The 21,096-nt window shown below is 38.8% G+C and overlaps 1 protein-coding gene across 4 annotated transcripts in view; it reads left to right on the top strand.

The window, feature by feature from the left end:
- ITPR2 (inositol 1,4,5-trisphosphate receptor type 2) overlaps nucleotides 1–21,096 on the top strand; it is a 562,910-nt gene that overhangs the window by 213,747 nt on the left and 328,067 nt on the right. For all 4 annotated transcript variants that reach the window (XR_002645176.2, XM_089919972.1, XM_022577817.3 and 1 more), the window contains 2 exons: nucleotides 3,753–3,897; nucleotides 5,465–5,615. Coding sequence is in view for 3 of the 4 variants with exons in the window: in XM_089919972.1 (XP_089776098.1) it covers nucleotides 3,753–3,897; nucleotides 5,465–5,615 (296 nt within the window). In the remaining variant the exon portion in view is untranslated. The remainder of the gene's footprint in view (nucleotides 1–3,752; nucleotides 3,898–5,464; nucleotides 5,616–21,096) is intronic.

Below are 21,096 nucleotides of genomic sequence, written 5' to 3'. Positions count from 1 at the left end.
ACTTCCAAAACTATGTTGAATATTAGTGGTGAGAGTGGACATCCTTGTCTTCTTCCTGATCTTAGAGGAAATGCTTTCAGTTTTTCACCATGGAGAATTATGTTTGCTGTGGGTTTGTTGTATATGGCCTTTATTATGTTGAGGTAGGTTCCCTCTATGCCCACTTTCTGGAGAGTTTTTATCATAAATGGATGTTGCATTTTGTGCAAAGCTTTTTCTGCATCTATTGAGGTGATCATATGGTTTTTATTCTTCAGTTTGTTAATATAGTATATATCAGTGATTGATTTGCGTATACTGAAGAATCCCTGCATCCCTGGGATAAATCCCACCTGATGATGGTGTATGATCCTTTCAATGTGTCGTTGGATTCTGTTTGCTAGGATTTTGTTGAGGATTTTTTCATCTATATTCATCAGTGATATTGGTCTGTAATTTTCTTTTTTTGTAGTATCTTTGTCTGGTTTTGGTATCAGGGTGATGGTGGCCTCATAGAATGATTTTGGGAGTGTTCCTTCCTCTGCAATTATTTGGAAGAGTTTGAGAAGGTTGTGTGTTAGCTCTTCTCTAAATGTTTGATAGACTTCACCTGTGAAGCCATCCGGTCCTGGACTTTTGTTTGTTGGAAGATTTTTAATCACAGTTTCAATTCATTACTTGTGATTGGTCTGTTCATATTTTCTGTTTCTTCCTGGTTCAGTCTTGGGAGGTTGTACCTTTCTAAGAATTTGTCCATTTCTTCCAGGTTGTCCATTTTATTGGCATAGAGTTGCTTGTAGTAGTCTCTTAGGATGCTTTGTATTTGTGTGGTGTCTTTTATAACTTCTCCATTTTCATTTGTAATTTTATTGATTTGAGTCCTCTCCCTCTTTTTTTGGGTGAGTCTGTCTAATGGTTTATCAATTTTGTTTATCTTCTCAAAGAACCAGGTTTTAGTTTTATTGATCTTTGCTGTTGTTTTCTTTGCTTCTATTTCATTTATTTCTGCTCTGACCTTTATGACTTCTTTCCTCCTGCTAACTTTGGGGTTTGTTTGTTCTTCTTTCTCTAGTTCCTTTAGGTGTAACGTTAGGGTGTTTGAGATTTTTCTTTTTTCTTGAGGTAGGCTTGTATAGCTATAAACTTACGTCTTAGTACTGCTTTTGCTGCATCCCATAGATTTTGGATCATCATGTTTTCATTGTCATTCGTCTCTAGGTATTTTTTGATTTCCTCTTTGATTTATTTAGTGATCTCTTGGTTATTTAGTAACGTTTTGTTTAGCCTCCATGTGTTTGTGTTTTTTATGGTTTTTTCCCTGTAATTGATTCTAATCTCATAGAGTTATGGTCAGTAAAGTTGCTTGATATAATTTCCATTTTCTTAAATGTACTGAGGCTTGATTTGTGACCCAAGATGAGATCTATCCTGGAGAATGTTCCGTGCACACTTGAGAAGAAGTGTAATCTCCTGTTTTTGGATCGAATGTCCTATAAATATAAATTAAGTCTATCTGGTCTTTTGTGTCATTTAAAGCTTTTTTTTCCTCATTTATTTTCTGTTTGGATGATCCGTCCATTGGTGTAAGTGAGGTGTTAAAGTCCCCCACTATTATCGTGTTACTGTCGATTTCCTCTTTAATAGCTGTTAACAGTTGCCTTATGTATTGAGGTGCTCCTATGTTGGATGCATATATATTTATAATTGTTATATCTTATTCTTGGATTGATCCCTTCATCATTATGTAGTGTCCTTCCTTGTGTCTTGTGGCATTCTTTATTTTAAAGTCTATTTTGTCTGATATGAGTATTGCTACTCCTGCTTTCTTTTGATCTCCTTTTGCATGGAATGTCTTTTTCCATCCCCTCACTTTCAGTCGGTATGTGTCCCTAGGTCTGAAGTGGGTCTCTTGTAGACGGCATATATATGGGTCTTGTTTTTGTATCCATTCAGCTAGCTTGTGTCTTTTGGTTGGAGCATTTAATCCATTCACGTTTAAGGTAATTATCGATATGTTTGTTCCTATTCCCATTTTCTTAATTGTTTTGGGTTTGGTTTTGTAGGTTCTTTTCTTCTCATGTGTTTCCCACTTAGAGCAGTTCCTGTAGCATTTTTTGTAGAGCTGGTTTGGTGGTGCTGAATTCTCTTAGCTTTTGCTTGTCTGTAAAGCTTTTGATTTCTTCATCGAATCTGAATGAGATCCTTGCTGGGTAGAGTAATCTTGGTTGTAGGTTCTTCCCTTTCATCACTTTAAGTATATCATGCCACTGCCTTCTGGCTGTAGAGTTTCTGCTGAGAAATCAGTTGTTAACCTTATGGGAATTCCCTTGTATGTTATTTGTCATTTTTCCCTTGCTGCTTTCAATAATTTTTCTTTGTCTTTAATTTTTGCCAATTTGATTACTATGTGTCTTGGCGTGTTTCTCCTTGGGTTTGTCCTGTATGGGACTTGCTGCGTTTCCTGGACTTGGGTTGCTGTTTTCTTTCCCATGTTAGGGATGTTTTCTACTAGCATCTCTTCAAATATTTTCTCCGGTCCTTTCTCTCTCTCCTCTCCTTCTGGACCCCTATAATGCAAATGTTGTTGCGTTTAATATTGTCCCAGCGGTCTCTTAGGCTTTCTTCATTTCTTTTCGTTCTTTTGTCTTTATTCTGTTCTGCAGCAGTGAATTCCAACATTCTGCCTTCCAGGTCACTTATGCTTTCTTCTGCCTGAGTTTTTCTGCTATTGATTCCTTCTAGTGTATTTTTCATTTCAGTTAGTGTATTGTTCACCTCTATTTGTTTGTTCTTTAATTCTTCTATGTCTTTGTTACACATTTCTTGCATCTTCTGGATCTTTGCCTCCATTCTTTTTCCGAGGTCCTGGATCATCGTCACCATCATTATTCTGAATTCTTTTTCTGGAAGGTTGCCTATCTCCACTTCATTTAGTTGTTTTTCTGGGGTTTTATCTTGTTCCTTCATCTGGTACATAGCCCTCTGCCTTTTCATCTTGTCTATCTTTCTGTGAATGTGGTTTTTGTTCCACAGGCTGCAGGATTACAGTTCTTCTTGCTTCTGCTCTGGAAAAATTTCTTGAAGACTTTAAATTCAGCAGATGAGCTCAATGATTTTGATTATGTCTTCCATTTTTTAAAAATTTATTTTATTGAAGTATAGTTGATTTACAGTGTTGTGTTAATTTCTACTGTACAGCAAAGTGATTTGGTTATACATAGGTATACATTCTTTTACATCTTCTTTTCCATTATGATTTATCACGGAATATAGAGTGTGGTTCCTTGTGCTATACAGTAGGACCTAGTTGTTTATCCATTTTATATATAATAGTTTGCATCTACTAATCCCAAACTGCCAATCCGTCCCTCCCCCAAATGTCTTCAGTTTTGAAATGAAATATAACGAAAGGCATTTCTTTATTCAGACTTGGATTGTTAATTTTCCAAATGCAAACAAGATACTCTTTTTGTAAAGTAAAATGACAGCTCTTGATAATAGAAAAGTTATTCTGGAAACCAATAAACAGAAATCATGTTAATAAAAGGAGTAACAATTAATAAAAGGAGTAACAATGGTAGACTCTGATTTAAATGCTTTACATGTATCAACTCATTTCAAAATAGCTCCATTTTATAGATGAGGGTACAAAGTGTAGAAAGGTTCATTTATTTACCCAAGCTTAGAAGTCAAGAGGTCAAAATATATATATTTTCCTATTTTAAATGATTAGAATCAATTTAACTTCCTTTAAATTCTTTCTGTCTTCATAGATATGATTCTATAACAGACTCTTCCAGAAATGATATGAAGAGGAAATTTGCACTGACAATGGAATTTGTTGAAGAATACTTGAAAGAGGTTGTAAATCAGCCTTTTCCTTTTGGAGATAAAGAAAAAAACAAACTGACATTTGAGGTAATTTTTTAAAACAATCCGTGAGGTTATTCAATTTATGCTGTCTAAAATTAGATACATTGAACATCAAAGATCTTTTTCCCTCTAATATTTAGGATGTTTTAGTAATTAGGTAGTTAAATTCATGAACATATGATTCCCTCTGCCACTGATTAAAGGATAGATTTGATGCTTTAATTATACCTGATATAGAATACTAAATATTTTGTTTATAATTACCTGTTAGATACTCTGGTTTTTCTAGTTTCATTTATTGTGTAAGCTTTATTGCATTTAATGAACAAAGACAGCTTTGCATATTTATAAAATGGTTGGATACAGTTTTTTCATCTCCATGAAGGTAATGTTTTTAGCCTTATTAAACTGAATTGAAATACCACCAGTTATAATATCACTTTGGGGACATAGGGAAAAAACTAGAGAAAAGATGCCATTACATGATATCTGGGGTATTAGGTGCCTACTGGTGTGTAACAGGTTACCCCCAAACTTAGCAGCCCAAAGCAACAAGCATGTATTATCTCACAGTTTCCATGGGTCAGGAATCTGGGAGGGCTTATTAGTTGGGTAGTTCTAGGTCAGGGTCTCTCTTGAGGTCAGGATCTCACAGGCTGTCGATTGGGGTTGCAGTTTCTGTGGGTCAGGAATCTGAGAGGGCTTATTAGTTGGATGGTTGTAGGTCAGGGTCTCTCATGAGGTCAGGGCCTCACAAGCTGTCGATTGGGGTTGCAGTCATCTGGGGTTAGATGATCTGCTTCTAAGATCACTTGTGTGGTTGCTGGCAGCTACACTTCCTTGCTGGCTATTGTCTAGACACCTCATCTTCTTGCCGTGTGGGCCTTTCCATAGGCTGCCTCTGTGTCCTTACAGTATAGCACCTGGCTTCCCCCAGAGCAACCATTAGAGAGAGAGAAAGAGAGAGCCCAAGATGGAAGTTGCAATCTCCTATAACCTAATCTTAGGATTGTCGTGTCATCATTTCTGCTGTATGCCGTTGGAGACACTGACTAACCCTGGGGCAATGTGGAAGGAGACCCTACATTGGGCGCCATCTTGGAAGCTGGCTCTCACACCTAGTATGTCCTGCAGTATCCAGGAGACCACACAGTGGCATAAGGAACATATATTTCTAGACAGATTTCTTGGATAATATTCATTTATTAAAGTAATTCATTAAAGTAACTATTTATTAAGTGGTATCCTACGGACGTAAGTTAATGTTTAAATAAGAGGTAAATCATTCTAATGTAAACCTCTTTTAACCACCCTGATACAACTAAAATCTTGTCTTGTCCCTTCCTTGATGGCTGTTGACAAGATACCTCATCTTCTTGTCACATGGGCCTTTGATGGGGTTGATGAACTGGTCTTATTTGGATTTAATTCTAAACTTGACTAAATTGGAGTTCAGTGGTTGCTTTCACAGGTATTTCAATTCCTAGGTATTAAAGAATTAGAAAGGTTAGAAATACGTGCACTAACTTAGATAATAAAAAGTCAATGCTAATTTCCGTTCCTAATGTTTTTCTTTTCTTTTTCACCTTCTCCCCGCCTTTTTAAAATTAAGGTGGTCCACTTGGCTCGGAATCTTATATACTTTGGATTTTATAGTTTCAGTGAATTATTAAGGCTAACAAGAACACTTCTGGCTATCCTTGACATCGTTCAGGCCCCCATGTCATCATATTTTGAAAGATTAAGCAAATTTCAAGATGGAGGTAAGAACTTTGGAGAAAAGTTATAATCTTTTTGGTATTTCTTTGAGGCGAGATAGAAAACAAATCTATAGAGAAGTGGTTGTTAACATGTACCTGCTAATATATGTGTGCAAATGGAATGTCATCCTGTGATAGGACTGAGTGACCAGAGGCTGGATATACAAACATTCTTCTCTGTTTTTAATGAAAAGCTTTAAAAGACAACTTCATAAGATCAATGAATTCCACCTTCAGCAGCTCATGTTAAGGTCAATCCACTAGTGAAGTATTATGTGTTAAAAAATCTTAATACTTGTGATCATCGTGGTGTGTGTCATGTGCTGGCTACGCTTCATAGCATGGCATAAAAAATGCAGAGAATGGGCACACTCAGGGTCACACCAGAGAAGCAGAGCGCAAGGCTAGCACAAGAGGCAGTACAGTAAAGTGGGCAAGAGAGCATGCTCTTTTGAGTCAGAGTGCCTATGTTCAAATCCTGCCTTGACCATTTATTAACTTAGGCAAGGTACTTATCTTCCCCAAGACTTTCTTTTCTTATCTGAGATATGATGTTGAAAATAACAGTATCTTCCCCACAGTCTCCATGTGAGAATTAAGTGAATGTGTACAACATATTCAAAGCACTTATAACAGTGCCCATCTCATAACTCAATAAAATTTTTTTCAGATGGTGATTGTCTTTAAGTAGGATGCTCTGAAAATACCGTGTGGTATAGAATTGTTTGCAGAATGTATATTGAAGAGTGCATTTAAGGTATACAGCTTTAAGGAAGTGGGGAAGGTAGGATTGGGCAGACAGAGAAGCTGAGCCACAGTGAGGTTACAATTGAGGTCATTGCTGATCCTACAGGGAGCTCTGGAGCTGAGTTGGCCATTCAAAGTGGTCACAAATTAAGGCAAAGGGCCTGAGCTTTATATCCTCGCATTAGCCAGCCTTGACTGCTGGCTTCATCACAGAGGGGGTGTGTAGCTTTGGGTAAGGCAGTCCCCCTGGACAAGGGTCACTCTTAGTGGGAAGCACGGCTTTGAGAAGACAGCAGTCATCATGCCCAGCAACTGAGGAAATAGATACCTCAGCTCTAAGAGGTGATGCGGGTGGAGCATAATGTATCCACTATAGTATCCACTACAGGATTAAACGGTAAAGCCAGAAATCTAACTTCGGACATAGGGAAGAAATATATGACTAGGAATGATAAACGAACAAGTAGCTGAAGTAATTAATTGTGATGTCTAAATCTCAATTCCTTCTACATCTGCCAAAAATCTGTACAGACCAATAAAAAGCAAATTATACCCCATAAATCCCTCACCTTCAGCAGAACTAGAGGACAGAGGACAGTCCGAACTTCAGTTATTATAAGTGGAAAAGCAACATCAGTTTTTAGTGGCACTGTCTCACTGTTCCTACTGAGAGCCTCTGTGGACAGTTAGGGAGTTCTGGAAAAACCATGTGGAAGAGACAGGAAGGGATTGTGCGAAAATCACCCTTAGAATTCCTTGGTGGTCCAGTGGTTAGGACTTCTTGCTTCCACTTCCGGGGGCCTAGGTTCAATCCCTGGTCAGGGAACTAAGATCCATCAAGCCGCATGGTGTGGCCAAAAAAAAAAAAAAAAAGAAAGAAAAGAAAAAAGAAAACCACCCTTAGAAAAAGAAAGTCTGTCTATCCTAAGGGTGAAAATATTGAAAGAGATTCCAGGTAGATAAGAGCACTGAGTAAGGAGGAAGGAACTTGAAAGTACACAGGTAGCAGTTGTGGGAAAGCAATGCTTCTAGGGATGAACAAGGTTAAAAGTAAGGAAGAGGCACCCTTTGGAGTCTTGTTGATGAAGGCAAAAAGAAACAAGGTGGGGAAATCTAGAATACCAGATAAAAGAAACTAACACAGTATTGTGAAGCAATTATACTCCAATAATGATCTATTAAAAAAAATTGAAGAAAATATAACTTCCTCCACTGCCCCCCAACAAAAGCCAGACTTTAAAGAAACTGCACTTCATGACTCAGACAGAAGAGGGTGCTCCTGAACTGAAGATCTTGTAAACCAGTTCATGTTGTCACCTTGTCCATGAAATGCAGAAATGTAATCAATCTTCATCTCTATGAAAGGACTGTAAGATCAAAACATTTCAGTTGATGGAAATTTCTCTCTGAACATCAACCATGAAAGAGAAGAAAATTGTCAATGATACTCTAAACTGAATTAAATATCTTCAAACATGAAGCATGAATGTATGAAATACACCTTGAATCATAAATCCAAGAACTAAGGTTAGAAATGGACCAACAAACCAGTGGGAAATGAAATGAAAGTTGATTGGACTCAGAAAAGAAAAAGACTTTATTATTATTATTTTTAGAAATAACAGATCGAATTACAAGGTATCAAAGGAAGAATACCTTTGAATGAAAGTATAGTAAGCACCATTGAAGAAAGGCAGGAGAACAGTGATGAGAAGAATGTTAAGGATTTAAAGAAACAAGTAAAAATGGTCAGTGAGAAAGTGGTTGAAATGGAAGAAAGGCAAAGAAGAGCCATCATATGAATAATTGGAGTCCCTGAAAAAGAAAAGCAAAACAATGGAACAGACCTGAGATTTAAAATTCCAATCCAAGAAAACATTCTGTAACTAAAAGATAACCTGAATTCTACATGGTGAAGTTATGTAGGATGGTAATCTCCAAGACTTAAGACATAGAAAAATGAAACTATTATATATAGTATATATTCAGACAGAGTGGTGAGGGGGGGACAGGGAGGCACTATGAAAGCAAATGGAGAAAAAAGGAAGGGAAAGATGCTTCCTGGTATGATGCTTTTTACGATACCCAGTTTACTTTACACCAGACCATTCTTTAAAAACTTAGAAATTGATTTCAACTTTTGTTCTCAGTGCTTATAGTCTGCTTTCAGAGTTATACCCTACAGAGTATTTTATTCCTCTGAAAATTTGCTGATATCTTGTACATACTCTCCACTGTCCTGTGTGTGTCTGCCCTCTAAGACACGTTTTCTACTCTTTTCAATATTTTATAATTCTCATATTTTCTCATGAACTCCATTCACCTCTGGATACCTTAATCATTCTTTCAACTCTCTGAGAACGATTAATTTTTCAATAAGAATTTATTGAGCAACTATTGCATGCCAGACATTATTCTAGACACTGGAAAAAAAAATGACGAACAAGATAGAGTCCTTAGCCCTAGGGGGGACAGACAATAAATAGGCATAATCCCTCACCTCTCCCTATTGGGGGAGACAGTCAGATAATAAACAAATGAATATACACTATTACATTGCATAATACTATGGACAAAAATCAAGTAGGACAATATGGAGCATGATGGAGAAGGGACGGGCAGTTATTTTTAGCTAGAGTAGATTTTTTTTCAATTGAAGTATAGTTGATTTACAATGTTGTGTTAGTTTCAGGTGTACAGCAAAGTGTTTCCGTTATACATATATATATATCTATTTTTTTTCAGATTCTTTTCCCTTATAGCTTATTGTGAAATATTGAATATAGTTCCTTGTGGTGTATAGTAGGACCTTGTTGGTTGTCTATTTTATATATAGTAATGTGTATATGTCAATCCTAATCTTCCAATTTATCCCTTCCCCCCTTACTCCCTGGTAACCATAAGTTTATTTTCTACATCTGTAACTATTTCTGTTTGTATATAAGTTCATTTGTATCATTTTTTAGATTCCACATATAAGTGATATCATATGATATTTGCCTTTGTCTGACTTACTTCACTTAGTATGATAATTTCTAGGTCCATCCATGTTGCTGCAAATGGCAATATTACATTCTTTTTTATGTCTGAGTAATATTCCCTTGTATATATGTACCATATCTTCTTTATCCAGTCATCTGTTGCTGGACATTTAGGTTGCTTCCATGTCTGGCTGTTGTAAATAGTGCTGCTATGAACATTGGGGTGCATGTATCTTTTCGAATTATGGTTTTCTCTGGATATATGCCCAGGAATGGGATTGCAGGATCATATGGTAGCTCTATTCTTAGTTTTTTAAGGAACTTCCATACTGTTCTCCATAGTGGCTGTATCAATTTACATTCCCACCAGCAGTGCAGGAGGGTCCCCTTTTCTCCACACCCTCTCCAGCATTTATTATATGTAGACTTTATGGTGATGGCCATTCTGACTGGTGTGAGGTGATACCTCACTGTAGTTTTGGTTTGCATTTCTAGCTAGTTTTTATTTGCATTGAACAACCTCTCTGATGTCTGAGCAGAGACCTACATGCATCAAGGAAGACGGCCCTGAGGCAGAGTCAGCTTGTTATGTGTGAGGAGCAGCAGGAAGGCCATTTTGGCTGAGGCAAAGTGAGGGAAGGGAGAATACAGGAGAAAAGGCCGGAGAAGCTCAGACTGTACAGATTTGTAGACCCTTGAATTTGAATTGTGCTCTAAGTTTGATGGGCAACTTCAGAGGGTTTTGAGAAGGGATCAATATGATTTGATAACTTTGGCTGCTGAGTGGACAGTAGTGAACATGTATGTGGATATAAATGTTAGAAAGACCATAGAAAGGAGGCTATGGCAGGATTGGAAGATGGTGTTGGACTAGAATAGAAGTGGTAGAAGTGGATGAATTTGGAATGGTACTGTCCTGACTCATAGGACTTGGATGTGAAATGGGAAAGAAAGAAGAGAGTCAAAGATTATTCCTGGGTTTTGAAAGCAGTTGGATGAATGTGGTACTATTTATTGAGGTGAGAAAGACTAGTGGATAAGTAGGGTTGTAGGGACAATCGGGATTTCTGTTTGGGACATCAGGTGGGAAATGACTGTTAGGCATCCAGTTGGGGATGTTATGGTGACAGTTGGATATGTGGATGAACTTAGGGTATTGTCAGGGTAGAAATATGAATGTGAGAATTGGTGCATAGGAGACATGAATACGATCACTTAAGGAGTGCTTGTTGATTGGGAAGAAATGACATCTAAAGACTGAATCCTGGATGCACCAACATTGAACACCAAGATAGAGCAGGCCCCTGCAAAAGAGTCTGGGACAGAGAACCAGTGGGTAAAGAGGAAAACCAGGAGAATATGTTGTCTTGGAGGCCAAATGAAAAGTAATTGTAATTGTTTGTTGGCTTATATGATATATTTCCTAGATAGCTGCTGTTCATTGAGTACTGTATGTGCTGAGTGGTTTTCCATGGACTACTTTCCATGTAGAGTGACTTGTGCTTAACCATGACACACAGTGTTACTCCATTAGTTAAATATAAAACACCATAATTCTATTCCAGTATAAATGGTGATTCATGATAGTTTTTATCAGCCCATTATAATTCTCTAAGAAACTTCTTGCTGTGTTGTAAGAAATACCTGTATGTGTCCTGCATGAACCGAGGCTCAGAGGTCTCTTCCTTTTGACACTCGACTCGTGTGGTGTGTAGAATGGTGTCTCTTTATTTGGGGAAAGGCATTTTCCTAATCTGTGGAAAGGGTTTGTGGATTTTGCCTAGATTTTTGGAATTTAAAAGAATATGTTTAGTAGTAAATACCCTAGAAATCTGTTATTCTGGTTCTTGGGGCATTGAAATTAATTTGAATTTAAGGACTATAGTTTAAGATCCCTTCTCTTGATATTTGCAAATCAGAGGGTAAATTATTTCTTTTATACATTCCTATTATTGGATACATAATGTAAACTGTGAGAAAATGTAGTTTGTTGTTAAGCACGATTTGATAACAGTGATGATTATACTATACAAGATACCTCTAAGAGAATTTGTTAGAGTGAGCTTTCTTCATTTCTCTCAACTCTAAAAGCCCTTCTCAAGGAATCATTTTTGCTTTTACTAGCACTAAATGTTTATTTAATATCATTCTCTTGCACACATATGGGAGGACAATGCTTTTATAGTAAAACACTCTTTAGATTTCTTTGGAGCCTAACTATACTTGCAAGACAAAAAAGAAAAAGTACTATACTTTTGTCAATGTTGCCTTGAGGTACATTTGAAAAAGTGAATATGTGGCTTTATTTACATTACATAAAACAGAAAAGAAAGAATGTACCTCGCAGGGATACATTGTTTGCTCATAAATATTGCCAATACGCGAATGTAATGGAATTGTGCCTGGATTCCACACTGTTTTGTAAAAAGTACCAATATAGAAAACCATAATCAGGGAGATTAATTAATTTGCGTAAGATTCATGAGTAAGTCAGTAGCATTGCGAAGAATTAAAGTGCAAGGAATTAGTCTTCCTGTCTTTTGCACCACTCAATTATTTATTGGTCTGATGAACTAATATTTTAGAAAAATTGTTACTGAGGTTAGAATTTTGGTCCGTAAATTTTTTTGAAGTTAACACTTCTGTAGGGGCTCTGTCTTATAGGTATTCTTTAAGGTAAGTAAACAAAATACAGAGTTGAAAATAAATTTTTAAAATAAAAAATAATAAAATTGGGACAAAGCAACATCATGTGCCTCTAGATGTGACGTACTGAGAAGGACACAACGTTGCCTATTTAGTATTCCTGACGAAAATGCATAATCACCATCTAATTATGAAGAAATATCAGACAGGTACAAATTGAGGGGGGTATTTTATAGAACAGCTGGCTTGACCATTTCGAAAATGTCAGTGTTATGAAAGAGAAAGTTTGAGAAACTGTTTCAGAATAAAGGAGATAAAAGAGACATGACAACTACATATAATATGTGGTTTTGGATCAGGAAAATGATTATCTACAGAAGACATTATTGGCACAATTGGTAAAATTTGAATATGGATTGTACATTAGGTTGTAGTGTTGTATCAGATTTCCTGAATTTTATAATTGTACTGTACTGTAGTTATGTAAGAGGATGTACTTGTTTTTAGCAAATACGTGCTGAAGAATTGAGAGTTAAAAAGGTCATGATGTTTGGAACTAACTCTCAAAGAGTGCAGGAAAGATTGTGTGTGTGTGTGTGTGTGTGTGTGTACAGAGAGAGAGAGGATGTAAATGTGGCAGAATTTGTGAATCTGGTAAATGTGGGCAGAGGGTGTTATGGATGTTCTTTGTACTATTCTTGTAACTCTTTCCATAAATTCGAAAGTATTTCAAAACAGAAAAATTAATGACTTAAATAATTAGCCAAGTAAGAAAATGATTTATTATATGTAAGATGACATTTCAAACTTACAGCATTATCTTGCAACTCTTCTAGGAGATGTGTTATTATAGCTGAGTTCTCTTAAGCTATAAATTCCTAAAAAAGCCCTATTAGACTCTATAAATTCTTAGCAAAAGAAGCAAGAGAGAACACATTTCTGGAACTTCCATATGTGGAGACAGGATTGTCAGGCCTGGGAAAAATTCCTGTGGTACAGGGTGAGACTGAGGCTGATGCCAGAGAGGAAATCCCAGATTACGGGAAGTACCTGGAGAAAAAAGAATTGTTATTCTAAAGGACGAGTCAGGGAGCTGTAGCAATATTGCCACAGTATAATACCCGGTGTAGCACCATCTTGGCTCTTGTATATTAAAAGTGTTTGATTATATTGTCTTAATTTTAGTGAAACTTTATTTTTATTGCCAGTCATTTGCAAAATACAATTTTTTAAGAATAGGAGGTAATTTTATAAGCACTGTTGCTGGACAGGCCAGCTCTTTCAAGTAAATGATAACAGCTTTCTTTTCTCATACTGTGTCTGGAAAATTCTGTGCAATAGAACTATGTCTTTTTTTATCCTTTTGATCGACTTACCACTTAAGAATTCTGCTCCAGCACAGTTGGGGTTGGACATTCAGAGAAATGTGTCTGGTCATTGTTTGGCAGGTCAGACCCAGGGGAGTGGAAGAAGAGAGAGGTGTGTGGAGAAGGTGAAGGCTTACGGTTCCCGGAGTTCAATTCCATGCCGGCCTCAGTGGCGCCTGTCTTAAATAGGGTGTGCACACAGCATTCATATGTTTTTCTGGGAAATCCTGTAGGCTTAGATGCCAGTGATTGGTGTTTGAGGCAATGGGGATGGCTGCCTTGGAAAGTGGCAATTACAGAAGTTTTCCTCTTCTGGGTCCTTGGTTACAGTGCAGCCCTTCGCGTCACTGGGAGTTGTCCTCATCCTAGAGCTGGTTGGGAGTCTGAGTCTAGCTCCCAGGTTGTGTCTGTTCACCGTCATGGTGGCTTTTTAGTTGGCATGCTCAGCAGAAATTGATAGGTTCAGAAGCAGCTTCTCATTTTCGTGCCCTAGAGGTGGTCCATTCAGAAAATTATCCAGGCACACTCACACGGAGACAAAAGGAGCTGGCACTGCCCTGGCCTTTACTGTAGTGAGGCAGAAGCTTCTCGTCTTCAGAGCTATCAACTATCAACTTTTCATTCACTATGTACTCACTTAAGAAAAGAAATACTGTTTTCAAACAAGTGTATTCCCTCCCAGCAGGCTATGTTGTTCAGTCAGTGTGCTTTGCCTAATACCTGTCATTTACTCTCAGTGATTTAGAATTCACAGGCACCATTCAGTGTAATTGATCTTTTGGATCGAAGGATTATGTCAAGCAGTGCTCTTCTTTGTCATGTTTAGAAGTTAAAAGCAAATGCCATATACAGGCTGATAAACTGGATATTGTCAATATATTTGTGAAAGTACATTTCATTTAAAAAATTATGCGTCTCTCTTTATGCTTACTGAAGGATACACAATCAAGGATTGATACTACTACAGGCATACCTTCTTTTATTGCACTTAGCTTTATTGCGTTTCACAGATATTGCATTTTTCACAAACGGAAGGTTTGTGTCACCCCTGAGTCCAGCAAGTCTGCTGGAGCCATTTTCCCAACAGCATTTGTTCACTTTGTGTCTCTGTGTCACATTTTGGTAATTCTCAGAATATTTCAAACTTTTTCATTATTAATATGTTTGTCATGATAATCTGTGATCTTTGATGTTGCTCTTGTAATTGTTTTTGGCCACCGCTAGCCATGTCCACATAAGCCGGCCAACTTAATCAATAAATGTTGTGTGTGTTCTGACCGCTCCACCAACCTGCCGTTCCCCGTCTCTCCTTCTCTCCTTGGGCACCCCTATTCCCTGAGACACATCAATATTGAAATTAGGCCAGTTAATAACCATACAGTGGCCTCTATGTGTTCAAGTGAAAGGAAGAGTTGCACGGCTCTCACTTTACATCAAAAGCTAGAAATGATTAAGCTTAGTGAGGAAGGCATGTTGAAAGCCAAGATACACTAAAAGCTAGGCCTCTTGCACCAGTTAGCCAAGCAGTGAATGCAAAAGGAAGGTTCTTGAAGGAAGTTAAAAGTGCTACTCCAGTGAACATATGAATGGTAAGAAAGGGAAACAGCCTTATTGCTGATATGGAGAAAATTGTAGTGATCTGGAGAGAAGATCAAAGCAGCCACAACATTTCTTTAAGCCAAAGCCTAATCCAGAGCAAAACCCTAACTGTCTTCAATTCTCTGAAGGCTGAGAGAGGTGAGGAAACCGCAGGAGAAAAGTTTGAAGCTAGCAGAGGTTGGTTCATGGGGTTTAAGGGAAGAAACCATGTCCATAACATCAAAGTGCAAGGTTAAGCAGCAAGTGCTAAGGTAGAAGCTGCAGCAAATTATCCAGAAGACCTAGCTCAGATAATTCATGAAGGTGGCTACACTAAACAACAGATTTTCAGTGTAGACAAAGCAGCCTTCTATTTGAAGAAGTTGCCATCTAGGACTTTCATAGCTAGAGAGGAGAAGTCAATGCCTGTCTTCAAAGCTTCAAAAGACAGGCTAACTCTTGTTGCGGGCTAAAGCAGCTGGTGACTTTGAGTTGAAGCCAGTGCTCATTTACCCTTCTGAAAATCCTAGGGCCCTTCAGAATTATGCTAACTCTACTTTGCCTGTACTCTATAAGCGCAACAACAAACCCTGGATGACAGCACATCTGCTTACAACATGGTTTACTGAATATTTTAAGCCCACTGTTGAAACCTACTGCTCAGACGAAAAGATTTCTTCCAAAATATTACTGCTCATTGACAGTGCACCTGGTCACGCAAGAGCTCTGATGGAGACATACAACCAGATTAATGTTGTTTCCCTGCCTGCTAACGCAGCATCCGTTCTGCAGCCCATGGATCAGGGAATAATTTTGACTTTCAAGTCTTATTATTTAAGAAATACATTTTATAAGACTATAGCTGCCTTAGGTAGTGATTCTTCTGATGGACCTGGGCAGAGTAAATAGAAAACCTTCTGGAAAGACTTCTTATTCTAAATGTCATTAAGAACATTTGTGATTCGTGAGAAGAGGTCAGAATATCAACATTAACAGGAGTTTGGAAGAAGTTGATTCCAGCCCTCAGGGATGACTGTGAGGGGTTCAAAACTTCAGTGGAGGAAGTGACTGCAGATGTGGTATAAGTAGCAAGAGAACTAGAATTAGAAGTGGAGCCTGAAGATGTCACTGAATTGCTGTAATCTCAAGTTAAAACTTGAACAATTGATGAGTTGTTTCTTATGAGAGAAGAAAGTGGCTTCTTGAGATGGAATCTGCTCCTGGTGAAGATGCTGTGAGGATTGTTGGGATGACAACAAAGGATTTAGAATATTACATAAACTGCGTTGGTAAAGCAGTGGCAGGGTTTGAGAGGATTGACTCCACATTTGAAAGAAGTTCTACTGTGGTTAAAATACTGTCAAACAGCTACAGAGAAATTGTTCATGAAAAGAAGATCGATGCAGCAGACTTCATTGTTGTCTTATTTTGAGAAACTGCCGCGACCACCTGAACTGCCACCAAGCCCCGCCCTGATCAGTCAGCAGCCATCAACACTGAGGCAAGAGCCTCCACCAGCCAACAGATCGTAATTCAGTGAGGGCTCAGATGATGGTTAGCATTTTTTTTTATGATTAAGGTAATTTCATTCATTTATTCTTACATTTATGAATTTATCAAATGACATGTTATTTTGAATACACTCTGTGAAAAGACTCAACTGTTATTAGGACAGGCATGTCATGCAATGTTTGAACACGGGTAGACACTCACCTTCTTTGATCCTAAAAGAAAATAATCCAGATGGTGAGCAATTTTTAGCATTAAAATATTTTTTAAGTTAAGGTGTATACATTTTTTTTTTACACATAATGCTGTTGTACATTTAATAGACTAAACCATGGTGTAAACATAACTTTTATATGCACTGGGAAACCAAAAAATCTTCCTGAGACTTATTTTTATTGCGATATATGATTTGCCGTGGTGGTCTGGAACTGAACCTGCAGTATTTCTGAGGTATGCCTATACTAATGTGATTAATTAAGATCACTTATTGCAGGTGCGTGGGTGTATTTTGTTCTACTAGAGAGTCATTTAAATGGTTGGGACAAATGTGAATCGTACTTATACATTCTCCTAAGAGCAACATAACGTGTTAACTCAGAAAGGTGAGAGTATCATCTCCATTTGAGCAGAGTATAGAACTTGACACAGTCTGGAAATAGCTTAAGTCTAATTTGTTATTTAGTTATCCTGTCAATATCCTTTCATTTATCTGTTTGTTGTTTGAATGGAACTGGGGTTCAAATTTAAACCTCCAAAATGGAGCAATAAAGTCTAACCATTGAGTAAGACTTGGGCTCATTCGGGTGTCTAGGTCACCACTGTCATTTCTTCTCACAATTGCCCCCCAACCCTTGAACTCACCGCAGTTTGAAAAGACAATAGATCAGAAAACTGCCAAAAGGTCAAATAAGAACCAAATAGTTTCTTTTCATCTTCTACCATTTTGCTTTTTCGCAGCTCCAAGTTCTTGGGAGTTTCTGTAGTCAAGCCCTGAAAGGTCGGCCTGTTCCCAGTCGGTAACCAGATAATCTCTTTTTTTGGCATATATGTTATAATATTGAAGAAGGGAAATCACCAAAAAAAAAATCGATGGAAATTCCATTTACTTTTAGGATTTCCTTTCCTTTGAGGTTTCAGGGTGGGAGCTGAAGTGCCTTTGGTCTTAGAGAATAAAATACAGGTAACCACAGCAGCCTGAAATTATCCTCCTGCCCTAAAAGGATTCCAGCTGCACTGGTGACTCATGTAGCCCTGTGGGCCCAACCCAGGGTAGAGAAGAGATAAGGAGGGAGGGTAGTAGAGGCACCTTGGATACACAAATGTCCAGTAGTACCCCTTGCCCCAGAAGATTGGGGGAGGAGAGTGAGGGTGTGCTAACTCCCCATCTAGTGGCAAAGAACCAGCTGCTTCTTCAATTTAACTTTTTTTTTTTTTTTTGCCTTGGCTGGGACTTCACATGATCCACCTTGAAATGCTTTTCCTGGCAAAATAGTTGCTTTTTAAAAGGAGAAGGGAAATTGAGATGGAAGGTGGAGCAGAAACATTTTTTAATAGTGTTATATGGGTGGGAAAGGAAGAAAATATTTGCAGCAAAAAGTCTGCCAGAAAATAGTTTCTTCCTTTATAAAATCAGGAGGTTAATCTAAATGTGATCTTTACAGTCTCTTTCAGTTCAAAGCTGTGATTCTTCGAAGATTAGTATGTAATTCTCATTCGCTCACTCAATGGTATTCTTTTTAATGTGTGTTGCAAAAGACTCCTTTTAGCAAATATCCATGAAGCATGACTGCTGGTTAAGAGCTGTGATTGCTCTTTGTAAAGACACCAGCTACAATGCCTTGAAACCAGGAACCTTAGTTCACTTAAAATATCGAGTGTATCAAAAAAATCAAGCAAGGGCTTCCCCGGTGGCACAGTGGTTGAGAGTCCGCCTGCCGATGCAGGGGACGCGGGTTCGTGACCCGGTCCGGGAAGATCCCACATGCCGCGGAGCGGCTGGGCCCTTGAGCCATGGCCACTGAGCCTGCGCGTCCGGAGCCTGTGCTCCGCAACGGGAGAGGCCACAGCAGTGAGAGTCCCGCGTACCGCAAAAAAAAAAAAAAAAAAAAAAAAAAAGCAAGTAAGCAAGCAAGAAAGGCTTACCTGTGTGCAAGTTGGGACTCCGAGGACGTGTATATGTGGAGTTGGAGGATGAGAAAGAACAGAAAAGAGGTTTAGTACAGTGACCATCACCGAACAGCAGGTAGCAAAGGTCCAGGCAGCTTCATTTTAAGGACTCTCTCTAATGTCCCTCCAGCTCCTGTCAGTGTTTCATCAGACTGAGCTCCTTCCAGGTCGGTATAAACGACATAAGTTCACAGCACAGCTCACAGTGCTCAGAAGTGTCAGGCTGGTTGGCTTGCCGGAGGAAGATGCCACAGTGACCAGTCATCATCTGAACATCTCTTTCCTGGACTTCTGGACTTAATTTTTCCCACCACCATTCTGCCCCTCGCGATGCTTCTTTTTGATGGTCCTGCCTCATCTCTGCTTCCAGCCTATCCCTCGCCTTCAGGCAGATCTGTCTCATCCACTCTGGGTCTCGTTCCTCACACCTGCTTCTTCTCCCTTCTGCCTACACCTTCTCCCCATTCACATCATATGCTTCTAGTAGAGGGAGCTGGAGCCTCAAAGAGGCGGCCGGGACACGTGTGCAATCCTATCCACAGTGATAGGTTTCTCTTGTCCTCTGTGTGTGTGCCCTGTGTCAGATGAGTGTGTTCTCATCATGCCTTGAGATTCGTCTCCTGACAGCAACTGCCCAGGGTCTCTGGAGGTCCTTAGTGCAGGTTTGTTCCCCAGGAAGCAGACTCTGAACAGAGATTAGCACGCCGGAGGCTTATTAGGGAGAGCTCTTAGCATCAACACTGGTGGAATGGAAGGGAAAGAAGCAGGCCTGGGCCAAGCGAGAAATTGGGTTGTGTTGTGGTCTTAGTGGGGAGCCTCTGGGTGGTGTGAAGTTGGGGTGTCCTTTCAGAGTTCTCGCTCATTGGAGTGAGGGGGCTGAGTTTTTATGCCCCCGTGGGCTGCCCTGGAATGGGGTGTGGTCTTGCTTGAAGCAGCTGTTTTCAGACCAGCCAGTCCCCAGAGGGCTGACTTTTGAGGGCTGTCCCCCAAGTGGCACTGCCAGCAGCTGAGGCAATAGTCCTTCCTTCCTGAAAGGGAATCTGGGCAGGACTGTCACAGCATCCACTACAGATATTTTCCAGAAAAGTACCAAGACTGGAAAAACTGTAGGTCAAGATTAAGATCTCATAGGAAATAACAGATTAGGAAGAAAAATAAAAATGATTCAGATCTTATAGAAGATAGAGATTAGGGAGACAAATAAAAACAACATTAAGACATTTAAATGCACAACAAAGTTCTAGAGATGAAAAAAATTTCTAGAGGCTACCTACTTCCAAGTGCCCCAGAATCACTGGCATCAGAAATCTACTCCGGGCAGCAGGTGTTTTATGGAATCCTTTTCTTCGGATGTGAAGGAAGATTTCTGTGATATTCTGATCTTCTGAGTCTGGTTCTCTTACCAGCTTTGTGCTGTGCTGACTGCACCTCTAAGTCCTTTCTGGCTTAATGTATAATGTCTTTTACACTTTTGTTATATATTTTTTTCCTCCTTTAGCTTTTAGAAGTTTTAGAAAAAGTGCCTATAACTGTCAGGTTTTCTCTTAGTTATCAATGGTGCCTGGGAGGCCTTGTTTTCCCCCTCTGGGCTTAGTCTTCTCTCTCTGTATCAAGAGGTTCTCAAACATATGATCTATGCTAGATCATGTCCCTTTAAAAAATCAAATGAAGGTATAAAAATAGGCAGAGAATAACTATGTAATATGTCTATTATATAGTTAATAGTGAGTGTCCACCATTTGCTAGGCCACACATTTGACAGAGGATTACATCAGAAGGGAATCTATTATTTATATTTAATGCCTGGAACACATCAAAATCTTGCATATTTTTATCTGTAATCCTTGTCACAATCCAGCAAGTAGGTATTATGGCCACATTGTGCCCAGGAAATGTGCTCTTACAGAGGGTAAACACTTGCCCTGAGACCATACAGCCTGTAGCTTGCTGAGCCACATTTTGAATTCAGCTTTCTTTTTCTTTTTCTCTAGTTCTTCACAAAAACCAACAGCCCTGCCGTGGATGTGCTTTCGGCTGTTACACTACTTTCTGTACAGATGACTTCTTCATCTGCAGGGACTCTGCTTTCTACTTTTTCCAAGTTTCCCAAGAAAGTTTAACACGAAACAGTGGGTGTTTATTAAAGAGTTTTGATTTAATTTGAGGTGACTTCACAAGTCAGATCCAAAAAAAAAATTTAAGCCAAGAATCTCGCCTTCGTGAACCGTTGTTGGGATTGTCTCAGAAGCAAAGTTTGAAACACAAGTCTTAAAACTGTTACCACTTAAATATCTTGAAGTTGGATGTTCCTTTTCACTCCCTGCTGGTCTCCCTGACGCTGTTTTTGGCTTTTTCTCCACATTCCCACGTAAGGATCCTTCTGAATCACATCCTCTACCTCTTACTAGTTATCATCATCTCTTAGAGAGTAACAACCCAGTTCCCTAAGTTGGTGCCCACGGGTCTTCATAATCTGCATTAGACGTCTCT

This window comes from Delphinapterus leucas, chromosome 11, assembly GCF_059928025.1.
Source record: "Delphinapterus leucas isolate spDelLeu-1000000601 "Yukka" chromosome 11, BTC_Dleu_Yukka2, whole genome shotgun sequence".
NCBI classification, from domain to species: domain Eukaryota; kingdom Metazoa; phylum Chordata; class Mammalia; order Artiodactyla; family Monodontidae; genus Delphinapterus; species Delphinapterus leucas.
Note: the sequence above shows the minus strand (reverse complement) of the source record. Positions and strands in the feature narration are given on the sequence as shown.